General features: G+C 36.1%; 1 protein-coding gene across 11 annotated transcripts in view; it reads right to left on the reverse strand.

Moving 5' to 3' along the window:
* mtd (TLD domain-containing protein mustard) overlaps nt 1-25,094 on the reverse strand; it is a 1,649,382-nt gene that overhangs the window by 429,909 nt on the left and 1,194,379 nt on the right. For all 11 annotated transcript variants that reach the window (XM_069846158.1, XM_069846157.1, XM_069846159.1 and 8 more), the window contains one exon: nt 482-582. In XM_069846158.1, the coding sequence (XP_069702259.1) occupies nt 482-582 (101 nt within the window). The remainder of the gene's footprint in view (nt 1-481; nt 583-25,094) is intronic.

The following is a 25,094-nucleotide window of genomic DNA, read 5'->3' on the forward strand; positions in this document are numbered from 1 at the left end:
ACGCATTGTATTCTTCACCTGACATAATTAGGAACATTAAATCCAGACGTTTGAGATGGGCAGGGCATGTAGCACGTATGGGCGAATCCAGAAATGTATATAGACCGTTAGTTGGGAGGCCGAAGGGAAAAAGACCTTTATGGAGACCGAGACGTAGATGGGAAGATAATATTAAAATGGATTTCATGGAGGTGGGATATGATGATAGAGAATGGATTAATCTTGCTCAGGATAGGGACCAATGGCGGGCTGATGTGAGGGCGGCAATGAACCTCCGGGTCCCTTAAAAGCCAGTACGTAAGTAAGTATAAAAATAATTATAACCAGGAATAATCTTTGCAAAGAAAATGTGGCAACACCGCTTGACATTACAAATACTGGCGCGTGCAAAAAGATATATCCAACACAAAGCCTATCGCCTAGGTAGTAACTGGACGCTCGGACTATACCTATGCCACACACTGCACGCATATCGTCTTACCGTGTAAGTGATGGTGTTGACTGGGGGAAGACTCCTACCCATTTTCTTTTCGGTCAGCGCGGCCACCTCCTTTCCACTGCCGCCTCCTCCTCCATCCGAATCTGCAATAAAGAAAACATTTGCGCTTAGTTAATACACAGTCCTGTCTCTAACAGAAATTGGCAGGCGATTTAAGGAAATCCCACTGATTGCGTGAAACATCTATAGCCGAATTCAAGTAATAGACTTGAAATTATCTCTTCTTTAAAAGGGATTGTTGTTTAATCAACTGTCCGAAGACAAGTCTGAACCTCATTCATATCGACAAGGCACCGTTTATGAGCCACCTAAGGCAGGAGATAATGGGGTATGGTAGCTAGTTCCTTTACCCCTCCATTGCATACAATGTCGACTAGATATATACTATATTACACTAATCAGACTTCAGATGTATAAAAATAATGACGATTTTCAAAATAATAATAATAATAATAATAATAATAATAATAATAATAATAATAATAATAATGATTTATTTTAGCTGGCAGAGTTAAGGCCGTAAGGCCTTCTCTTCCACACAACCAGCAAAAAGTGTATATACATATGCATGAACTTACAAAGAATTCAACAATTTGATTTAGATGAGAGTTACATGTATACAAGAGTTATTTACGAATTAAACAACAAAATACTATGAACTATTAATTAAACACTGAAATAAACTGGGTAGCAGAATTAAACTAAAATACATAGAACGTTAATATATTTCAAATTATATTAGATAATAGAAAGAGATTATTATGAGACAATTTTGAAAATGCAGCACAATCAGGATGATGTCTAAAGAAAAAAAGCAACAGTGTAGTCAGTAATATTTTAAATCAGTATGATTGGAGTGAAATGCTAATAAGGTTATCTTTTAAGCTGTTCTTAAAGGTGTTTGTTGTCTTGCAGCCCCTAATACTTTGTGACAAGGAATTCCATTGACGCGAGGTGGATATTGTAAAATATGAGGAATAACAAGATGTTCTATGAAGAGGTATATTTAGCGTGCCACAGATAAGTGATCTGGTATTTACGTCGTGGTTAGAGTATAGATAAGAGAAACGAGACGAAAGGTAATTTGGTGTTGAGGTGTGCAGAATTCGAAAGAGTAAAGACAAAGAGTGTAAAGTTCTGCGTTCTGTAAGTCGGAGCCACGAGAGACTTGCGAAGGACGGTGATATGTGATCATATCTTCGGATGTTGCACACGTATCTGATGCACATATTCTGAGCTCGCTGTAACTTGACTGACAGTTCAGAACTTAGATCACTTAACAAAACATCACAATACATCATCAGGGAAAAAATGTACTCACAAAGTAAGGTAAATACACCTACATTTTTGGAAAATCTTTTTACATGATGCACACTTGTTACTCTCTGCAAACGAAAATAAATAAATCGGACTCTCACAAATATTATGAAGTAGGCCTACACAGTGCACTAAAACTCTCTATGAAGCATGCTTTAAGTCCAACTTTTACTACGATTCTTAGTCTTTGAGATGTAGATGTTAAAGTGCCTTTTTGCAGCACTCGGAAACTCAAAAGCACTTTCGTCTTTTGAACATACACTAATTAGCACCGGAAACCTCAAACTGAACAGCAGAATTAAACTTCTTACGGAAGAGAACGTTGTACACACTCTGAAGTGTAGAAACAGCGACTCGCTCGAATTTATTCAAAAGATAATGGAGTCATTATAACGCTTGCTTAAAACCACTCTGTTTGAGCATAACAATATGTGAATGTCAACGCAGCAGTAGGTTCATAAACATCCACGTTTAAGACCAAAAACCGATTCCAAAACTATATTTCTTTAGACTCCTATGATTACATTAAATAACACAGTAAGTTAAAGAAATACACAACACTAAATACACAACACTAACAACTTATGGTTTATTAGACTGACGCAGTCAAGACAAATGGATTTAAGCTTCCTAACTCTCATTCGGCTCAGAATGAACAAACGTCTCTATATTTATTTTTATGTGAAGAAGACTATTCTCGGTCGTACGAGAGTTGTTCAGTAAGTTTTGTCGCCTGGGCTGTAACTGATGTATTAATTAATTTATTTATTAATTTATTTATTTATCATTTGTTAAATACACTAAAAATAATTTATTTATTTATCATTTGTTAAATATACTAAAATTATTTATTTATTTATTTATCATTTGTTAAATATGGGCGGCCGGGTAGCTCAGTTGGTAGAGCAGCTGGCTACGGACTGGAAGGTCCGGGGTTCGACAGGATTTTTTCTCAGAAGATTTTATTTCATAGCCAAGTCAGTTCCTTTCCCTCAGTCCTGCTCCGAAGATTTATGTATCTCCTATGAGGAAAATACAGGGACATCATTTTATTTTTACTTCAACTTTTATTGTACCTGAGTTTTTAATGTACTTCACTCCCACCCCTTCTACTAACGAAGTTTCAACTGTCCTCCACACAGAACCAAGACCGCAGTACTGAGTTAGTGATTATAGTACGTTTCAGAAATATGTTCGAGTTTTCCAGTGACGAAAACTTCCAATATTGAATCATATTTTCGCACAGGTACTATCGTCCGTTTGCCTACGTCGTATCCCGATTTCCCCCACCTGCTTCTGCTCGCTGTAAAGACTAGTGGCTGGGCTTTCTTAGCTCTTTTCTGAAAACATTAATTTCTGTTAGGAATTAATTGGACGTCTACGTAATATTATGCAACTGTTTAAAATAATTTAAATAAAAGGGCCTCGTTAAGTAATTAACTATAACGTGATTTTCCCCCCCTTTCTACGATCCTGCGACATAACCACTTGGACGGACAGTAGATAGTATGTCTGAGTAATTTTATCTGTGCGGGTCGGGGAGAAGTGAAGACTGAATTTACAGTACGTAAGGTACTCTTTTGTAGAGTAGGTACAGAATTATTTCAACAAGAGTTCCTAAGTATAAAGGACGAAACTGGTAATTGGAATTAGATGCAATAGTCTATAGTGTTATAATAGTCACAAAAGAACTGAAGCCTGTATCGAAATGGTCACCATTTTAAAAAATGTGTTTAAATATCCATATTATGATTACTTTTCATTTTAACTTCATTATCTAATATCGTACGCTAATGTGCTGTAGACAGTATAATATACACTGCATAATGAATACGTTCGCATGGATAACTCAGTTCGTGAGTAAAAACACTTATTGTTAATACTGTACTGTAGTTAGATTAAACAAAACCTAATGAAAATTATCACACTCAAAATCTCGATATTTCCTACTTTACGTAAATCAACTACTTTTCTTCCCTCCTGTACCTAATAAAGGGATTTGTATGTATTTTACGCCGGTATCATCGAACTCCAGTCGTGGAAGGAGATAGCAAACAGTGTTTCCGGGTCTCAATCATTAATCGAAAGGTATAGCCAGATTAATATTAAAAATGTTAATAAAAATAAAATGATGCCCCTGTAGAAACTCTTATGTTGGCGTATTTCCTGGAAAAATCTAGATTACTGAAGTCTTCAACTTTATGGTCTATTTATTCAATGTAAAATTGTTCCCTATATTTGAGTCATACTGTTGATATATCAATGTCCTGTAATCTAATTGCATTAAAATTGTGTGCAATGTTATTTATATTGCTATAATTTAAAAAGCATTACGGCAAAGTAACCTAGTAGGGAAGTTTCAATTGTTTTATTTCAATGCCTTTCAATTTCTAAAATCACAAAATTGTATACATATCGCACAAACTTCAAAATGAAGAATCGGATCTGTAGCAGCATGTAAAAATGTTACAAAATAAAAGCTTTGAAAAAATATTCTCTCTGTACTATTTTTGCAAACATTATTTACAGACTTCGCATCTGTGTATTGGAAGCGTTACATGACAACATGTTATTTGTAGGCGTCGTAATTATACATTTCTGTTAAGCCAAACATTTTGTTAGCAGTGTTTCATCTATTTGTCAAACAATTATTGTCATATCCATGTGAAAAAGAGGAAAGCATGGAAGTGGAAAGAATGATGGGTGTGCCGAGGTTAACACAGAATACAGCGGGCTTACAGAATGGGAAAACTTTTATTGGTAAAGTTATGGAACAAAATTTGCTGCTTATGTATGCAACAGCCGTGAGCCTTTTCCAGGTACTGGAATCAAAACAAGTCGCAAGATGTAAGCCGTATGGTATACATTGTGAGGAGACCTGGGATTAATTAAGAGAGATCACATTATGTGAATCTCAATTAAAAATATTTACACACTACAGGGTCAACCATATGTCATGTCATTCGTTTCGGAGTGTTAATCTTTGAGATATCTCAAACAAAATGATTTAATACAATTTCGCTTTTTCCTTACCTACGTTTCGAAAAAAGGAAGCTTTAAATGATACGTTTAGCGGTATATTTTATAAAAACTACCGACTAAATTACCAATCATAAGACTTGCTGATGATATGGCGTTGTTAACATAAGAGGAGATGTTACTAAGGGATATGATACCGGAGCTAAATGACAGCTGTGAGCAGTATGTGATGAAGATAAATGCAAGTAAGACGAAGAGCATGGTCATAAGAAAAAAAATAATGAAGGTAAACTTGCGAATTCTAAATGAGGCAGTATAGCAAGTGGACAACTTCAAATACTTGGGGTGTACTATAAGCATGGCGCGTCCTCAGGTTGCGGATCGAGGAGACGGCCTCCAGATATGGAGGGTAGCTGTGAATATATTGAATAAGCAGTCGCGGACAGCCGATGAGGGCTGGTCCTCCAGCTTGGGGGTTGGGCGAAGGGCTAACAACCCTTCACCGTAAAAAACAGCTTGTTACGAATCCTTCAAATAAGCCTCGGAATGGGAATTGAACGGGTTACATCAGCTGCTTGTCTGTGCGGATGACGTGAATATGTTAGGAGAAAATCCACAAACAATTAGGAAAAACGCCGGAATTTTACTGAAAGCAAGTAAAGAGATAGGTTTGGAAGTAAATCCCGAAAAGACAAAGTATATGATTATGTCTCGTGACCAGAATATTGTACGAAATGATAATATAAAAATTGGAAATTTATCTTTTGAAGAAGTGGAGAAGTTCAAATATCTTGGAGCAACAGCAACAAATATAAATGACACTCGAGAGGATATTAAACGCAGAATAAATATGGGAAATGCCTGTTATTATTCGGTTGAGAAGCTTTTATCATCCAGTCTGCTGTCAAAAAAGCTGAAAGTTAGAATTTATAAAACAGTTATATTACCGGTTGTTTTTTATGGTTGTGAAACTTGGACTCTCACTTTGAGAGAGGAACATAGGTTAAGGGTGTTTAAGAATAAGGTGCTTAGGAAAATATTTGGGGCTAAGAGGGATGAAGTTACAGGAGAATGGAGAAAGTTACACAACACAGAACTGCACGCATTGTATTCTTCACCTGACATAATTAGGAACATTAAATCCAGACGTTTGAAATGGGCAGGGCATGTAGCAGGTATGGACGAATCCAGAAATGAATATAGTGTGTTAGTTGGGAGGCCGGAGGGAAAAAGACCTTTGGGAAGGCCGAGACGTAGATGGGAGGATAATATTAAAATGGATTTGAGGCAGGTGGGATATGATGATAGAGAATGGATTAATCTTGCTCAGGATAGGGACCAATGGGCTTATGTGAGGGCGGCAATGAACCTCCGGGTTCCTTAAAAGCCAGTAAGTAAGTAAGTAAGTACTATAAGCAGTAACATGAGCTGCAAGTCAAAGAGAGGATAGCAATGGCTAAGGAACCTTTTAATAGAAAAAGGAGCATTTTCTGCGGACCTCTGGAAAAAGAAATAAGAAATTAGTGAAGTGCTTTGTATAGAGTGTATGAGGGACAAAAACATGGACATTACGATGACGTGAAGAGAAGGGATTAGAAGCATTTGAAATATGGATATGGGGCAGAATGGAACGTGTGAAGTGGACAGACAGAATTAAGAAATGAAGCTGTGTTAGAAAGCGTGGGTAAAGAAAGAATAATGCTGAAACTGACCAGGAAGAGAAAAAGGAATTGGTTGGGTAACTGGCTGAGAAGAAACTACTGTGCTCTAGAGGTGGGGAAAAAATAACGTAACAGTTATTTTGGAACCGTTCCTTGTTTGGAACTGTTCCAAAAAGTAACAGCACCTTGGAACACTACGTTCCAAAATAACAGTGTTGCTCTGGCCTAGTACGAAATACTTGCGGTTACAAATACTCGTTTCACTTTGGAACTACATTATGACAACGCCTGTTCCACAGAACGGAACATGTTTGGTACTATTGAAAGCAGTGACGCCAACTTTTGAAAAACAGTAGGTGGGCTCAAACATTTGACGAGCCTTAAGTTAAATAAATCTCACGATAAATTATTGGGTGGGCTCGGATTGCACGAGCCCATATAAGTTGGCGCCACTGTTTGAAAGCAGAATTAGGAATCCTTTCGTCGTATTGAAATAAATGTTGGAAACTAAAGTAAAAGATAAATAGTAAAGATACGAAGATAGCCTTTAAAAAATGTACACACTATCTTGGAACTGATGTTAATTAAGTATAGGATTCTATCAAATAACATAATGCCTGTATTATAGGAACTACATTGTGAATTTTATCAAGGGAGATGAAAATATATAGGTTATGTTTTATTTCCAAATATTTTACAGTTTTAGTTTCATTGCCAGTTCTTGAAATTAAACTAAAATCTGTTGAAACATGACTGTATTATTGAAGTTCTTTTGTTTAAAAAAAAGTACAACGGTAAATTTTCACATTTCATTACAATGAGATTCTTATTCTTCATGACGATACATTATTAATATGAATTTTAGCACGGCCAAAATTATTATAGCTTTTATTTACGCATTTTTGGAGAAATTGAACACTACTGTGACCTTCAGCTAAGCAGAAGAGGAAGAATAGGTTAGGTTTTATTTACCACTGGGATCCATTTCGATTTCGTGACCAATTTACAAATAATTTAAAATTACATTACATTTCCTGCTTCGAACAAACCTGATCTACGAATTCAATTTAGCATTAGAAAAGATTTCATTTCCAGGAATTCACATCTCGACTCATTATGACATCGTACTGCATCACAAGTATGTGACCATTTAGCGTCCGTACATGTTCTTAAATACCACTGTTACATTACGTACTAGTAGTACGTGGCTCTTCCACTGTTACACTAAATACTTGCTGTTACAAAAAATAACTTGCTGTTACAAAAAATACTCGATGTTATGGAACTACATTATGAGTCATGACTAGGGCAAGGCATTTAATGACCTATAAATTGGTAAAAAATGCAAAATAAAAAATGCATTTATGACCTAAAAATACAAAAAAATGACCTAAAAAAACAAAAAAATGACCAATAAAAAGTAAAGCATTGCCAATTAAAATACTTTTAATTACGTTAAGTACTCACTTGATTATTGAACTACATAAAATTTAAAAAAATACATGTTACAGTACCTTGTATTGCAGAAAATTCATTTCAAGTGCACTTTTACAACAATTTTGAATTGCAGTTAACAATCAAAACTTGGCGGAGATTTTCAAACAAAAATGATTGTCTATTGTCTGCTAGTACCGACTTATAAATGGAAAAACTTCTCTCTACTTCAACGGAAACAATTGGAGCAAACTGAAAGCAAGCAATATCTCCTGGATTTAACTCACAGTCAGGAAGGGAAAAATTTTCACCAGACAGAGCTCTGCCTATTGAACACAATGTTGTGTACCCCCTGTTCTTGCTTAGACAGTTTTTCATTTTCATTGACACTGCATCACCCACTTTACCACATGCACGGCTCAAATCATTCACCACTTTATCCACTATTTGTAGCTGTTCCACTAATGTCACTTGGGATTTTTCCAGTGCAGTTATGACATCAGGAAGGAATCCAAAATTAGTATTTATGTAAGAAAGTTTACCAGCAATTTCTTTATCAGCTAACAGTTCTTGCGCCTTTTTTATTGACACTGACTCACCATTATCAAAAGAATCAACCACTTTCTTCACAACATCGAAATTCTTGCAATAATAACTGCAAGCTTGGAGCCATGTTCCCCATCTAGTCAAAACAGGTGAAAATGGCAATTGGATTTCTGGAGCTTCTGTTTTGAATGCTGAAATTCGAGAGGGGGCTTTCAAGAATACTTTCTTCACGCATCCAATTAATTTATCCACTTCAGGAAAATTTGCACGTACTTCTTCTACGACCCGGTGTAATGCATGTGCTAAACACGTCACATGTACCATTTTTGGGTACAGTGCACTTAAAGAAGCAGCTGCTTTCATCATGTAGGGTGCTGCATCTGTTATAAAAAGCAAGACACTGGAATTTCGAATCCCATCAGGCCAAAGTATTCTCAATGCATGGTCAAATACTAAGCTGATCGTTGAGTAGTTGACTTTGTCTAGCTGCTCACAATGTAGTAGAAATTGTTCTCCAGGGCTGTGTGCTTCTAAAACTCCAACAATAACATTAGCTACATAACGGCCCATAGAGTCTGTTGTCTCGTCAATGGGTACGAATACATTTCTTTCTCCAATCATTTCTCTTATTGTTTTCAAAGTTTTATCATAGCACCGAGCTATGTATGTTCTTCTCAATGTTCTGGGATCTGGAATTAATTTTCCGGTCTCCTCTTCTAAGGAAGTTCGCAGCTTAGGATGATTCAGTTTGTGAAGTGGAATATCAGCCAATAGAAAAGCTTCACTTAGTTTCTCACAAAATGGCGAAAACGTTGAACACGTATCCCCCAGAAGCATTTGCTGTAAGTTTAAACTGGATTTATTTTCAAGTCTCTGCAGGCCACGTTTATGTTTCTCCCGTGACATGTGTTGTTCTATCGTAAACTTTTTTTCAGCAGCTACTCTTACATCGCAGATCTTGCAAAATAAAATACGACCGTCCGTTGAAAAAATATTTTCTCCATATTTTGAAACAAATGCCTTTAATTTAACACTAGCAGTTTCCTTTACTTTAGGCATTTTGCTCTTGACTTGTTCACACAGACGACTAGAAACAACTGACCACCTCAATTAACAGCATAAAAATGTCAGTTTACCTGGAGAAAGGAATCTCTGTGGGAGTGTGGGTAAATTCCTAGAAGTGGGCAAGTTCATTATGCCTTGAAAAATAGGGGTACAAGCTAGCATACGCTCTAAGAATTTGAATAAAATTCCTAGAAGTGGGCAAGTTCATTATGCACATACCTTGAAAAATAGGGGTAGAAGCTAGCAAACATCTACTTAATTCCAAGAAATTGTACTGACAAGGAAAATACTGAATTATAATAAAAATCTCAAATCAAATACAAATAATGTCACAGACTTCCTGAAAAGTGTAAAAAATGCTCAAAATGACCTAAAAATTGCTAAAAAATGACATATCCGTAAAAATCTTAAGAAAATGCAAAAAAATGCCCTAACGAATTGCTTTTATTTAACCCAGTTTTTAATGTCATACATTTCCATATATGCTAGCAATGTTTAAACCTTCATAAGAAAAAGATGCAAAATCATTAATTGCCTTGCCCTAGTCATGACTATAAAATAACGTAACGGCCTGTTCCAAACCAACACTGTTACATTGCATACTAGTGGTACTGTACCTGTTATACAAAATACTTGCTGTTACATGTTACAATATACTCGATGTTATGGAACACGGCCGACTTGATGATACCTTCGCTTTCAAAGGTGAAGCGAAGCTAGCATCAAGTCGGCCGTGTATGGAACTACATTATGACAACCGTTGCTGCAGTGTTATCAATTTACCGACTTTGTCACTAGATCTGGCTACTTTTAACAATTTTCAGGGACAAAATAAATACCAACTTTTTATCCTGAACTGGCGTCTTACATTAATACGTGTATAACGTAACTGGTTTCGTGGTGTCAATACTGTCAGTATGACTTCTGGACTTTCTCATGGCCCTCGACTTATACTATTGCCTTTTTTACCCAAATGTTTGAATAAACTACTTTGACTAAAGGGTTTTAACAAAAATAAATTGTGTCACACGCTTCACAGAATGACAGAACTGAATTTAGGGACTTGACTCTGGAGGAGTTTCGTTCATTCCTGGTGTGTTTTATTTTGGTACAGTTTCCACATTAAATATATATATATATATATATATATATATATATATATATATATATATATCGGCGTAGGCTATAAAATATATGGTGGTACTGTTATTTTGGAACTGTTATTTGGAACCTAGTATTTTCATGGAACTAGAACAGTTGGAACTGTTACGAGAAAATAACAACTTTTCCCATCTCTACTGTGCTCCAACCACGAGAAAGTCTCCGCCGGATGAGACGAAGGGGGGTAATGCTGTGAATAAATGTTGATGTCATAAGATGTCATAAGGTCACACACGTGGGTACTCTTATCTCTATTGGCTAGCTCTCACAGCACAAACCATAATATTGATACAGACATATTGATACTACCCTGGTTACAAAATTAGATCACAGTTAATCTCCTGGTCTTTTAATCTCTTCATACAGGAAATAACAAATGCAGGAGAGCGCATTGTTTTTAAACTGGCGTTATAACGGTAATATTATTTATCTACTTCGTTACAATAGATGAGGCAATAGTAAGCACATTCCTTTCACTGTTGATCTGGGGCCCGTTTCACAATCCTTACAAATTACAAATAACAAGTTAAAGATTACAAATGCTTGTAAATTGTGTTTCACAATGCTATTTTATTAGTTTGTAAAGTCTGACGAACTTTACAAAATCAGCTAAAGAAATTTACAAATACGCATTATTGGTTACACAATATCGCCAATGACAATTTACAAAAATCGCTAAGGAGCAGAGCTAAAGTCGCTGTATTGTTACTACTATCGATACATATGTTTATATTTTGTACTAAAATAGATTATTCTAAGCTTGCTGATTCATATTTCACCAACAGAAAATATAAAGTATTGCTAAAAAAAATTAAAAGTATTTAGATTTTTATATATTGGCAACAATGGAGTTTCATGTGATGTGATTGGTCGAGTATACCAATACGTCTATTACTTAAATGACCAAAGTTAGCACAAAATTCAGCCAAATAAGTAAATAACAGCTTTGGTCTACGTACAAATATGCAATTGATAAAATAATTACGATGTCTAAACACAAAATCAGGTTAATTTTTTGTGTTGATCCATCAGTATTTATTAATGTTGCATCCATAACCCCTCAAACATTAGTGATCCCATCAGCAGCATAAAAATTCTGTGCTATAGTAAATAACATTTTGGTGCTCAAAAACCTGCCCCGAATTTAACTGTTTTAACATCAACTACCCTGTGCGCACTTTTGCACACTGATATCTTAGATATTCCGTGCTTATCTGCTAACCCACGGAACTGACTGCATCCAATGCAAAACAATACAGTTCTCGCTTTGAGGTTAGGGCATCACTTTTCTCTTTTGGATTTTGGATATATGATGTCCCATATCTTGTAGGAGAGATTCCAGATAACCGGGACTCGGAACGACTTCAGAATACCGCGTAAGTAGTCTCGCTATTGAATTATTTATTTTTGGTGCAGGGAACTTCTTTATTAAGTGCAAGTATTTATTAAATACAGTCTTCGTATATAAATACTTACGCGGTATTCTGAAGTATAGCGCGGGACTCATTCGAAACCTTTCATTAAATTTATACAATGATACGAACGTGTTATTAATTCTTGCCCGGAGAATTTTACGTATACGTCTTCGTTTGATTAGGCCTAAATTCAATATCATCGTCTGAGTCATTAGAACTCCTTAATAACATAAAAACTGATTTAGTTTAATTCTTAATATTATCCAGTTACTCAAAAATTACTTTAAGACGTATTTCTTTATTGTATTTATTCATAATTTGTTGCAATATCAAACTTTACACATCTCAGAGGTATTGTAGAAAATGTGCTAATTTTACAAGTAAAATTTACATGTTTGTAAAATTACTCTTCATTGTGAAACAGAATACTTGTAAAGTGAGCAAAATTTAATTTGTAAAGATTTGATTTCCTTTGTAAAATTCAACATTACAAACAAAGATTGTGAAACAGAAGTTTACAATTTACAAAGATTGTAAACATTGTGAAACAGGCCCCTGGTTGGAGAACAGTAACTACTGAAGGATGCACTGGAAGGAATGGTGAACGGGAGATGAGTTCGGAGCAGAAGAAGATATCAGATGATAGACGACATTAAGATATATGGATCATATGCGGAGACTAAGAGGAAGGCAGAAAATAGGAAAGATTGGAGAAAGCTGGGTTCGCTGTGAAAGACAGAACATTGAATGAATGAATGAATGAATGAATGAATGAATGAATCAATCAATCAATCAATCAATCAATCAATATAGGCATTTAAAAGACAAAGCTGTAGAAATATGCATTTATGCAAAATAAATTCATTCGAACATAAAATTTACGATGGGCAAAGATCCATTTTTACTTTTGCAATATGTCAAATCAATAAAAACAAGCAATTGCATGAAGTTCCGCGGTCTTATGACGAAGATTAGTTGCTGTCGTATCTATATCAGTTCTGCAGACTAACATTAGAAACGTACCCCGTCCACGCTATATGGAATTTATTTAATCAAGTCAATTTGACGTCTGCAACATCATGAAGCAATTAGCGTTATTAGCAGGCGTTCTCGTCCGTCACAGTGACCTCATTCCCCGCACAAGGGCGCTCGCGTGCACATTTAGGACAGTTTAAAGCACTGCGTGAGCTGAATAGATTTCTTTCTTCTTCAAGTACTAAAAAGATTAAAGAAGCTTCCTTTAAACATCTGACGCAAAGACGTAATTCAACTGTGAACTTGAGATGGCTTTAAGAAATATGTTGCAACTTTTATGCAGCTTTTTGTTAATTGGTTATTTTACAGTAGGGGAAATTGGAAGTTGCAAAATAAATTGGCACTGAATAAAGGTAAAAATGCACTCCAAGCAGTAGACAGATGCCTAAATAAATGGCTGAATATTGGGGTGAAGAATTCGGTCAACATCTATAATGCACTAGTAGAATCAAAGATATTATATATAATATTGAGATCTGGGGTAGTAGGTTATCCAGCAGAAACATCGATAAAGTAAGAGCCAAAATGTGTAAAAATATTTCTAGGAATACCGGAGAATGCTTCTAACCTGGCAGCGTTACTAGAGATGGGAACCGATTCGAGTCTGGGAATTATTCTAGAAAGAAAAATCAAATATTTAGGTAATATACTGTGTAGGAATGGTTCGGCAGTTATGAAAACATGTATCTTTTGTATGAAAGCCGCTAATTGGAAATCGAATTGGCTGAAGGAGCTGAAACGAGAAATAAACAGATTAGGTCTAAATTGGCTATGGAGAGAACTAGGGTTTATAAACACGAAAACTATTGGAAGAATAGTAAAAGAGAGGGCAAACGAAATTTCGAGACAAGATATTTTTAGTAATATTGAAGATCTAGGATCACTAAAATACTATAGGGAGGTTAAGCAGTTTTGGGAACAGGAAGAATATGTTAGACTAAATTCAAGGGAAGAGAGAACAGGAATGACATGGTGGAGATTAGGTATCTGGAGACTCAAGAAAAAGAGAGGGAACGTAGAGAAGGATAAATGTCCTTTGTGTGGACTAGCTGAAGACGCAATGCATATTGCGCTAAAGTGCCAGGCAACGAATGATTTGAGACACAGTTGGGTAGATAAAAAATTTCTACAAATAAACGCCATAGTAGCTTATAATAAAATGAATGGTCACCTAAACGCCAGCAATTTGCATAAATTAGGAAAATTTTTTTTTTAGAGTTAAAATTAGATGGAAGGAGAAAGTCAAAGCTCTAACGGAGATAGAATTATAAATGTTGATTAGTCACACGATAAGAAAATACGAAGAGTAGTCAATGAAGTTAACAGAATAATTCTTAAGAGATTGAGCATAAAATGAAAAAGCTAAGGAAGGAGTTTTAAATACAAGAGCTATACTTATTATTAGTTGTGTATTATTATTATTATTATTATTATTATTAGTATTATTATTGTAAACAGAGGATACTTATAGGTTCATTATGTATCAGCTTGTGTTATATTTGTATTGAGAGTGATGGCGGATGAAGAACTGGAATACATCTAATCCGCCATGACGTGAACAAAGATTGATGAAATAAATAAAATAAATTGGTTATTTTACGACGCTTTATCAACTGCTATGGTTATCTAGCGTCTAAATGACATGGAGGTGACAGTGCCAGTGAAATGAGTCCACTGTCCAGCGCCGAAAGTTGAACGACCAGGCATGGCAACCGTTACTCCACAGCTGTGGACTTCTGCAGTTTACAGGGTATGTATGTATGTATTTATGTAAGTGTATGTAGGCCTATGTATGGGCTATTCCATATGAAATCGATCAGTTAAAAAACCTCGCATTTTTTTATACTCTAAATTTTTCCCTATTTGTGCAAGGTGCTGAGGAGAGTGCATTTTCAAAAATATACTATCGAAAGTCAAACGGTTTTCGTATTATTGAGCGACAAATTTAGCGTATTTTATAAAAACAAGGTTCTTTCAGCGCTCAGAACTCTGGAACCATTTACTGTAGAACATTGAACGAGAGCTCATTTTGAAGCTGACGTTTCGTAGGTTATGTTAAGAAGTAATCCTTATTTTTATTTGATGAAAGAGCGATGGAACGGAGAAAAATTCTCTCCGGCGCCGGGATTTGAACCCGGGTTTTCAGCTCTACGTGCTGATGCTTTATCCACTAAGCCACGCCGGATACAACCCCGACGCCGGTTAGAATCGTCTCAGATTAAGCTCCATCTCTTGGGTTCCCTCTGGTGGCCGCCCTCTGCACTACGTCATAGATGTCTATGAACGCAGGACCGAAGTCCATACATGTGTTGAGGTGCACTCGGATGAGTGACTGATTGGCCGGGATCCGACGGTATGGGCGCCGTCTTAAATCACAAGTGATTTGTTACGCATATCATATATATTTTGATGTATCGAAGTACATATGATATTTCCATGCAGATATTCTGCGTCATCAAATGATGAAAGAGAGATGGAACGAAGAAAAATTCTCTCCGGCGCCGGGATTTGAACCCGGGTTTTCAGCTCTACGTGCTATCTGCATGGAAATATCATATGTACTTCGGTACATCAAAATATATATCTTATTTTTATTGTATACAGAGAGACAGATAATCTGATTTTACTTATTTTTAGGCTTTTTGCTAATTTATAAAAATGTACAAAAATATTGAGAAAAACTCTTGCATTATTAAGAGGGATTCGGCATTGTTTTGCTTAGTGGTATGGCAATACGTTTCGAGGGTATTAAATAGATAATTTTCACACGCCTGGACTTGAACGGCGCAGTACCGCACGCACTGGCCGAGAGCTGAAGATAAGCGAGCGTTGGGCTTCATTTTACTCCTGTGTTTATGAAAACTTGTGATAAAGCTAGCCCAGATATGCGCTACTAGACGAAACATAATGTGTTTTTCTCCTGGCCTTGCTTACCTCGGCTAGCTCCCGCCTCACAGTCAGCTGGTTACTTCACGCGCGTACTATTTATTTTCTTTATTTGATATTTTCAATACTTTATCAACGTGCCATCAGTAAAAAATATGTGTTTATTTGTACTATCAGCGGAATCCAACTATATATTTTTAAAATATTTTTTCCTTGGCAAAGGCGTCTTAATGAGGAAAAATATAAATTTCTCCATTTCCATAAAAAGTAAGAAAATCTGTTTAAATGTCAATATAAACATTAATTTCTCAGAATCAAAATAAACCAAGATTTTGATCATTGGGTGAAAGGGTTTCGGAGCTATAACAGTTTAAAGTTGCTAATTTTATGAAAATACGATAAATTAAAATATTTTTATTTAAACACTATAAAGTTCTGATGCCTCAAACTCTGCACAAAGCATTGTATCACAGTTCTCTACGTACAAAAAAAGTTTTATTGTATTTAGAAATTGTAAGGTCAATTTTCTCTATATTTCGGTCGATTTGAGATGGCATAGTTCGTATGTATGTATGTATGTATGTATGTATGTATGTATGTATGTATGTATGTATGTATGTATGTATGTATGTATGTATGTAAATTATGGCTTATTTAACGACGCTCGCAACTGCCGAGGTTATATAAGCATCTCCGGTGTGCCGGAATTTTTGTCCCGTAGGAGTTCTTTTACATGCCAGTAAATCTACTGACATGAGCCTGTCGCATTTAAGCATACTTAAATGCCATCAACCTGGGCCGGGATCGAAGCGGCAACCTTGAGCAGAATGAGAATGTTGGTAGAATGAGAGGAAAACTGAAGTACTACGCAACACTACCTGTCCGGAGATCGATCTCGGGCTGCTAGCGCTTAAGCTACGGCGCGGCACGACTGTGGCTTTCACGAAAAGTTTGTTTATATCGTGACTAAGTTAAATCATCATTATTTCATTATTCCATAATTAATTTATTATTACCATTATTAATCTATTATCATCAACTGTCATTTTTTTCAAGCATTGTATTTTCTGACCTCGTTCCCATTTCTTTAAGGATTAGTATACACTAATAGACTTCAAAGAATTGCGGTAATCCCAGGCAATTTTTGTTTGTTAGGAGCAAGGCATCGATGAAGACAACATAACTCACAAAATATACATAATACCTGTGGAAGAAAGATAATCTGCACTACTCTGCAGGAACTCTTAACAAGGTGCACTTTATCTAACATAACTCAGTTACATTCGCTTCCAGAAGAACAAAATTAGGTGGTTCAACAGAGAGGAATTCACACCTCTGGAGTAACGGTTGGCGTCTGACCGCGAAACCAGATGACCCGGGTTCGAATCCCAGTGGGGACAAGTTATCTGGTTGAGGCTTTTTCCGGCGTTTTCTCTCAACCCAAAATGAGCAAATGCTGGGTAGCTATCGGTGCTGCACCCCGGTCTCATTTCACTGGCATTATCACCTTCATTTCATTCAGACGCTAAATAACCTGATGTGTTGATACAGCGTTGTAAATAACCACTATAAAAAAACAAAGCACGCTTCAATACCGCTGGTCAATTTCTGAACTACGAACCGAAAATTTATTAAATGAACTGAAATTCTCTTTATATATACACAGGTATCCCATTTATCTTGTGCACCTATTATAACTTTTTTTGTTTGGATATATATTGGAATTTTTGTTTTTAAAACAAGGGGCTAACATAAGTGTGGAGATTTGGTGCATGCAACTACATTATGGTACAAGATACACGTGAGTCATCAATTTTTCAAATAGCACTACATGCTTTAATCATGTTACATTGATTACACACATTAAGAAGAGTTCAAAAATGTATCACAATGTCACCTTGCTAATCAATAATAACAAAACGAAACAAAAACGTACTTCCAATGTGATAATGTTATGCTTTGAGAGTCACAGATGATGTTCCAAATGGTGATCATTCACATTAATGCACATTCCAAGGCGTTCCCCGAAAGATTGTATGACTGCCCGGTATGTTGCTGGCTGAATGGACACACAAGCCTGTCGAATGCGTTGCTGCATGTCGTCTGGTGTTGTAAGAATGTTCTGGTACACACTGTCCTTTACAATTCCTCACAGGAAGAAGTCGAGTAGCGACAGGTCCGGGGAACGTCCAGGCCACTGTACGTGGATTGTGGCGTTGACAGTTGTGGTTTGTTTACATGTTAAGACAGCAACACACGACGTGTACGGACGTCAGTTTTGTGTAAGTTAATGCACAAAATGAATGGGGCACCACAACAAACGGCACATTCTGATGGCATTCATTTTGCATTTTGTTGTTACTGATTGGAAAGGTGACACTGTGATACATTTTTGAACTCGTGTTAATGTGTGTAATCAATGTAACATGATTAAAATATGTAGTGCTATTTGAAAAATTGATGACGTCACGTGTATCTTGTACCATAATGTAGTTGCAGCACCAAATCTCTACACCCATGTTAGCCCTCGTTCTAACATAACTCTCAAAAACAAAAACTCCAATACCTACCCAAAAAAAAGTTATAAAATGCACAAGATAAATGGGACATCCTGTATGTATATTAGGTCTATTATAATCAGTCTGTAAAATTCACAGAAAACAAAATCAAACCTGAGGCTGTGATCTCTGATCTACTTCGCAAAAATTATCTTTGACTTGTAATGTCTATATTCGATCTACGTTAATATAAAAAATGAAAATACTTTTGGAACTTCAATTACTAGAGGGCGGATTTTAGCATATTTACATGTTTTATTTCTTAGATCCAAATCATATGCTATCATTATATAGTGTGGAAGTGAAATAGCCTTGCAGATTTCCAGAGCGAATAGCTCATGTTCTACAGTATGTAACAAAAACTATAAAACTATAACAGAAACTACTTCATATTGGTGGAAAGTTCATAGTTTTTTTTTCTTCAAAAAAAATTTTTCCCCCTAATGTTTAACAATCTCTTATTGGGTAACTGTTGCGAGTAGGATCGCGAGTTTTGTCAATATCGATAGGAAATATAATACAGAATAATTTATCCCTCTGGCGTATTTCAATAGCGTGAACGGTTTTCGTGTAAATTTAATTTTAAAAACCTCTAAATTCAAGCCATTGCATGAAGCGAGCTAGTAGCAACGTCTCGGCAGAATGCAGCTTAGTACGGAGACTCACCGAGTTCGTTGACCTCTTACATCTGTATCGCGAGTAGAGTATTAGCGACGATGTTGCCGGACTGCTCAAACTTCAAATATAATTTCCTAATTAACCGTGCATTTAATCACAAAACGTAGTATAGGTTTTCTATTGGTTTACGTGTATCCTATCGTCCCTTTCAAGCTGCAAGGTTATTTCACTTCCACCCTGCATAAATGCATTTCATGTTATAGGTCTCGCAAGCAGGGAATACCGACGGAAGAAATGCGAATGATACAATGCGATAAGGAAGAGCGGGCGACAGGAAAGGTCACGAGATATCTTGAATGATATTCGAGAGTACAGTCGGAAGAGAAATTACATCGACAGAATCAGTCTTGCGTTGTGATAGTTACATTACGACTTCAGTTTGTTCCATTGCATGTGAATACGTGTCTTGTATCGCACGGTATCATTATTTCACTCGTAAACATATGTTGCGCGTTTAATTAGCTTCGGATTTTTCTCTTGCTACGTTCTTTATTTCCATAGCTATGTCTCCATTTGTTCATCTTCTTGGAAGAGACAGTACTTCCATCGGCTCGCACCTCTCGCCCTCGGCGTGCCAACAGACACACGTCAAAACAGCCAGCAATGCCACCACTGCTTTTCGGTAATCCTTCCTTGCGCGAACTATATTTGTATTCATATTTATGGTGTTAATGCATACTTCAGCAGTACCAGGTTATGATTTTATACATGTTTCATGACTTACTCTACAATACAGAATTTAAAGAATAACAACAGCCAATAAAAATTGCCTTACATGTGCGAAATCATTACCAACTGCTACTGAGTGGCTAAAATAGTGTTAACGATTGTTATAGTTAAGTGTTGGTTGTTTTAAACAAAATGATGTTGAGGAAATGGAAAATACATTAACAAAACGTTAAAAATAAACAGGCTGTTAATTTAACACTAGTTAAGCCAAATTAAACATTTCTTGGACAAACTGCCAAAGAACCCAAAATTTAATATAGTATTATTATTATTATTATTATTATTATTATTATTATTATTGGAGGATCGACTGTTATAGTTTATTTCTATTTGAAGAGTGGCGGGGCAAAGTGATCTAAGTGCCAGAAATTGTAAAAATGAGATTTTTCTACGTACATGATCTGTGTGACAGCGCCAATGCACAGCAAAGAGATTTATGTCAGTATGCACTTTCCTTGTAGGTTACAAGCGCTCTAGTAGATGGCGCTACCCCTAAGTCCACGGCCTCTTGTATACCAAAATGATCTATGTGCCGCGCGCCTTTACAACTGAATTCTTTATTTAGGAGCCATCTTAGACAACGCAGTGCATGCTTTTCATCATTTACGAACTAAAATGGACGAGAAAGCCTTCGGAAATAATAGTGATAATGTAAGGAAACGTAGAAGAATAGTGGAAAGTGAAGCTAGAATACGGGGAAATGCTTATACTACTGCGAAACACAGGAAAGGAATACCTCCCAAACGTCCACCAGCAAATGAGGTTAATATGAAATTAGTTATTGATTATATTTCACTATTTTATCCACATTAGAAACTACTGTTTCTTTATTACGGTGCCTAGTAGATCTTATAACGATATTTTGTATTTAAGGTGACCTGTAAATGTAAGAACGAATGCAAGGATGTGACTGAATTCAAAATGCAACTGTTTGAAGCCTTCTACAAACTAGGGAAAAATGAGCAAGGATCATATTTGATGGGACTGATGGAAGTGTTACCTGTACACAGACGCCGACATGGCACATATAATGAGGCTGCAGAGAGTCGTAGGCAGTGCACCTTATGTTTTACTGTACCGGACGGACAGGGACGTCTGAAGAAGGTATGTAAAAATACATTCATGAAAATATTTGACATTAGTCCACAAAAAATTACCACACTTGTAAGGAGGAAGAAAGCTGGCTTTTCTACATACAAAGACAAGCGTGGTGGAGTCAGGAAATTTAAATATACTCTTCATGACAGAAATATGGTGAAAGAACACATCAATAGCTTTCCAAGGGAGCAAAGCCATTATACCCGAGCTAGGTCAGAAAAGGAGTATTTGAGTCAGGACTTGAACATGAACAGGCTTTTTCATGCATTCAAGAGTAAGCATCCTAATACCAACCTCACATACAAATTTTACAGATCTGTTTTTTATGAAGGATTTTCCTAAACTCTCCTTTCAAAGAGTAAGAATGGACACATGTAAAACTTGCGACTCCCTCAAAATAAAATCTAAAAGTAAAGACAGCAGTCTTGCAAAAGAAGCCAAAACAGAACTTGAACTGCATCACCGAAAGGTGGAAGAGTTGTTTAAGGTTACGAAAAACAGTGCTATAAATAGCACTTTGCCAGGAAGTGATACATGCAATATTACAATAGATCTTCAGAAAGTTTTTTCACTTCCAAAACTCACACATAGTAGTATGTACTATAATCGGCAATTGTCATGTTATAACTTTGGCATACATATGACAGATACTTCAGATGGAATTATGTGTGTATGGCATGAAGGCCAGTCAGGTAGAGGGGGAAATCAGATGGCTTCCTGCCTCTTGCAAGCTCTTAACTGTGGACTATTCAACACCTACAAACGTAAGTTGTGTATGTGGAGCGACAATTGCGCTGGTCAGTTGAAAAACAGAATGCTGCTATTCCTATACGTGTTTCTTGTGGTTAATGATACTTTTGACACCATTGAACATAGATTTCTCATCTCGGGGCACAGTTTTTCTGCTTCAGATCGCGACTTTGCACTGATTGAGAAACGCGCAAAGCACTGTAACCTAGTCAATGTAGAGGATGTAAAGAATGCTATTAGAACTGCAAGACCTTCACGACCATATAAGGTGCTTGATATGGGAAAGAGTACATTTTTTGACTTTGATAGTGCCTCGTCAAAGTATATTGATACTTCCAAACTTGGAGTTAGTAAGGCTTCATGTCTACGAGTCACTAAAGAGTATCCTGGTGTGGTTTTTTTATAAGACATCTGTCAGTGACCTAGCACCTTGGGCACGACAGAATGTGTTTAAACGAGGTATCACCATCAACCATCTGAAGACAGCAACACTCTCAGCTTTACAGGAGACTGTAGCCTTGTCTGCTGCTAAAAAAGCTGATCTCGGTGCTATGCTTGAATTTTTGAGTGAGGAAAATAAGAAGTTTTTTGTGGACATTCTAAGTGCCTAATAATAAATGAACATCCAACATTTGGATCATATTCTTGACACTAAGATCTTGGACTTAGATCCTTCCATGACAGACCACATGGACTTAGATCATTTCTAGATAAAAGAATTTATAAAATTTGTGTTTGATATTTCTTCTCTATTTTGTGCCTTTTATTTCTTGATACTGGTAGTTTTCAAGACTGTAAACATGGTAGAAATTAAAAATTGTTTGAATTTTTTCCTTACAGACTTTGTTTTCCTTTTCCCTAAAAACATTCCTCTGGCACTTAGATTACTTTGCCCCGGCACTCTTCATTTATCATAATATTAACTTTAATTCTCGTATAAAAGTTACAAGCAATCATAGAAATTTCTTCAAATCTCTTTTCACTTCTTATTTTTATTATATCCCAGTTTACTATACATTTTTTCCTAAATAAATTCAACATTATGACTTATCGAAATCAAAGCCCGAATTCAGGAATAGTGTTTACATTACGTTGGAACTACTGACGTCCAGTTTTCATCGCGTGACTGGAATACCTAGTGACAAAGGTTTAGATGTAATGGGTACTAATAATAGTAATGACTCATAAAAGCATAAACGAAATAAATGAGGTAAATACAAAGTATTCTGAGAATGTGCAAATGTTTTGTGATACAATAGTAGCAGCCGTTAAGTACACATGAATAATTTTCACAAAACAACTAAAACGAATGGCAAAATTATTCTGTAGTAAGCGTTATTAATTTTAACATTAAAGTATAAGTAGAAGGATAGACAATACAAAAACTGTTCTTTCCTCTAATTCTATTACAAAAACATGTAATCAAAATTTGTTTGGAAAAGACTACTAGATTATTCAAGGAATTTCATCCATTCCGAATTTAATGTTTTTAACATTCATAAAATTTATAAATACTCTACAGGGTGATCGGTTTGGGTATGTATAAAATAAAAACACCGTAAAACATTTACTACTAAACTTTATTTATTGAAACTTTGTGTATGTAACACTGAAAGATGGTAGATTTCTCAGAGCTCAACATGACCCCATTGCGCACCTTGCACCATTCATAATGGTCATGCAATTCAGCCCATGTCCGTTGTAACATATGAGGGGTGATTTGTTGAAAAGCTTGAGGAATTTTTACTCTCAGATCATCAATGTTTCTGTGAATAGACAATGTTTTTAACAAAACCCTACACGAAGAAGTCAGGAGTTAGATCTGGGGAGTTTGAAGGCCAAGCCAAGAGATAGCTGCTTCTCGTACTAGGTTTCGCCTGCGACCTCCTGCATGTTTCTTTTAACACAGAACCTGTTTCTACAAATGTTCGATACCACAACATTAAGGAATCGTATTTAGGTACATTACGCACACCATACTCACGTCAAAATTTCGTTTGAACACTTTTAACACACTCAAATTTAGCATACCAAAGAACACATTGTGCCCGCTATTGATTTGTAGCAGCCATTTTAATCATCTAACGATTTTCATTTGTCCTTTCAGATTATGCACTGTTGATTGTCATATATGAAAACTCCCATCTTTTAATAATAATATAACCAGCAAGAAATTTTTCCTACCACTATTATAGCTTTATAATAATAAATTAATATTATCCATACCCTAACGGATCAGACTACATTACAAAAACGTGTAATAAAAATTTGTTTGGAAAAACAACTAGATTATTCAAGGAATTTCATCCATTCCGAATTAAATGATTTTAGCATTCATCAAATTTATAAGTACTCTATAATGAAATTCTACTATAAAAATCTAATGAAATTTGCAACTCAACCATTTTATTATAATACAAAACGAAATTAAACTCATTTCCTTGAACCTAAATACCTCACACTGCTGCTTTACTACAGAGCCTTCAAATTGACGTTCATCCGTGCGTGGCGGCTAGAAGCACGCTGCTTGTCGCAGAGTCGGATATTCATAGCTCCTTACATCAAGCGCAAAGATTGCTTATCCAAATTACAATAATCATTTACTTTTGTAGTAGTTTGAAATGATGTTCTTGTGTCGCCACACATCTCTCAGATCTTTCAAGAAAATTTGCATTAACACGCATTAGTTCTTCTGAAATCGCTGCAATTTTCCTTCTTATATTAACTTTCAGTTCGTCCAACTTATGCGGGTTATTCTGATACGCTTTATTTTTTTAATTCCCCCATAAAATATATAAATCGCATACGGTAAGATCAGGGAATCGCGCTGGCCATGTTCCCCTACTGATGATGTCACTATTTTCAAAAGGACATATCAGCTGTATGCGCTGTAACGAGGGATCAACTGTATTCGCTGTAGCGGAGTCTTTTGAAAGAAATGCTTATGTGCATTCAACGTCACTTTTTTTTTTAAGAAATGATGTGATTATGTCATCTCTGTACCTCTGCGCATTCACGGTATTAAAAAAAATATACAGAGCTATTATTATCATACGTCCCAGAAAAGAGCGCTTGCGCCGGCGTCCGCGCCCTAACCTTTTCTCCCGGGCAATCGAACTCCAGTAGCCACATGGCATTCAGTGTGCTTGGACGTCGTGTAATGAAACTCCCAATTCTTCAAGTGTACAACGTTAGTGTATAAAGTTTAGTGATTATTGTGTATTCAGGTAATGCCTAGCAACAAATTCTGACTGTGTGAACGTGTGTATATGTACAATGCGTA

The sequence above is a fragment of the Periplaneta americana genome, chromosome 14, assembly GCF_040183065.1.
Source record: "Periplaneta americana isolate PAMFEO1 chromosome 14, P.americana_PAMFEO1_priV1, whole genome shotgun sequence".
Lineage (NCBI taxonomy): Eukaryota > Metazoa > Arthropoda > Insecta > Blattodea > Blattidae > Periplaneta > Periplaneta americana.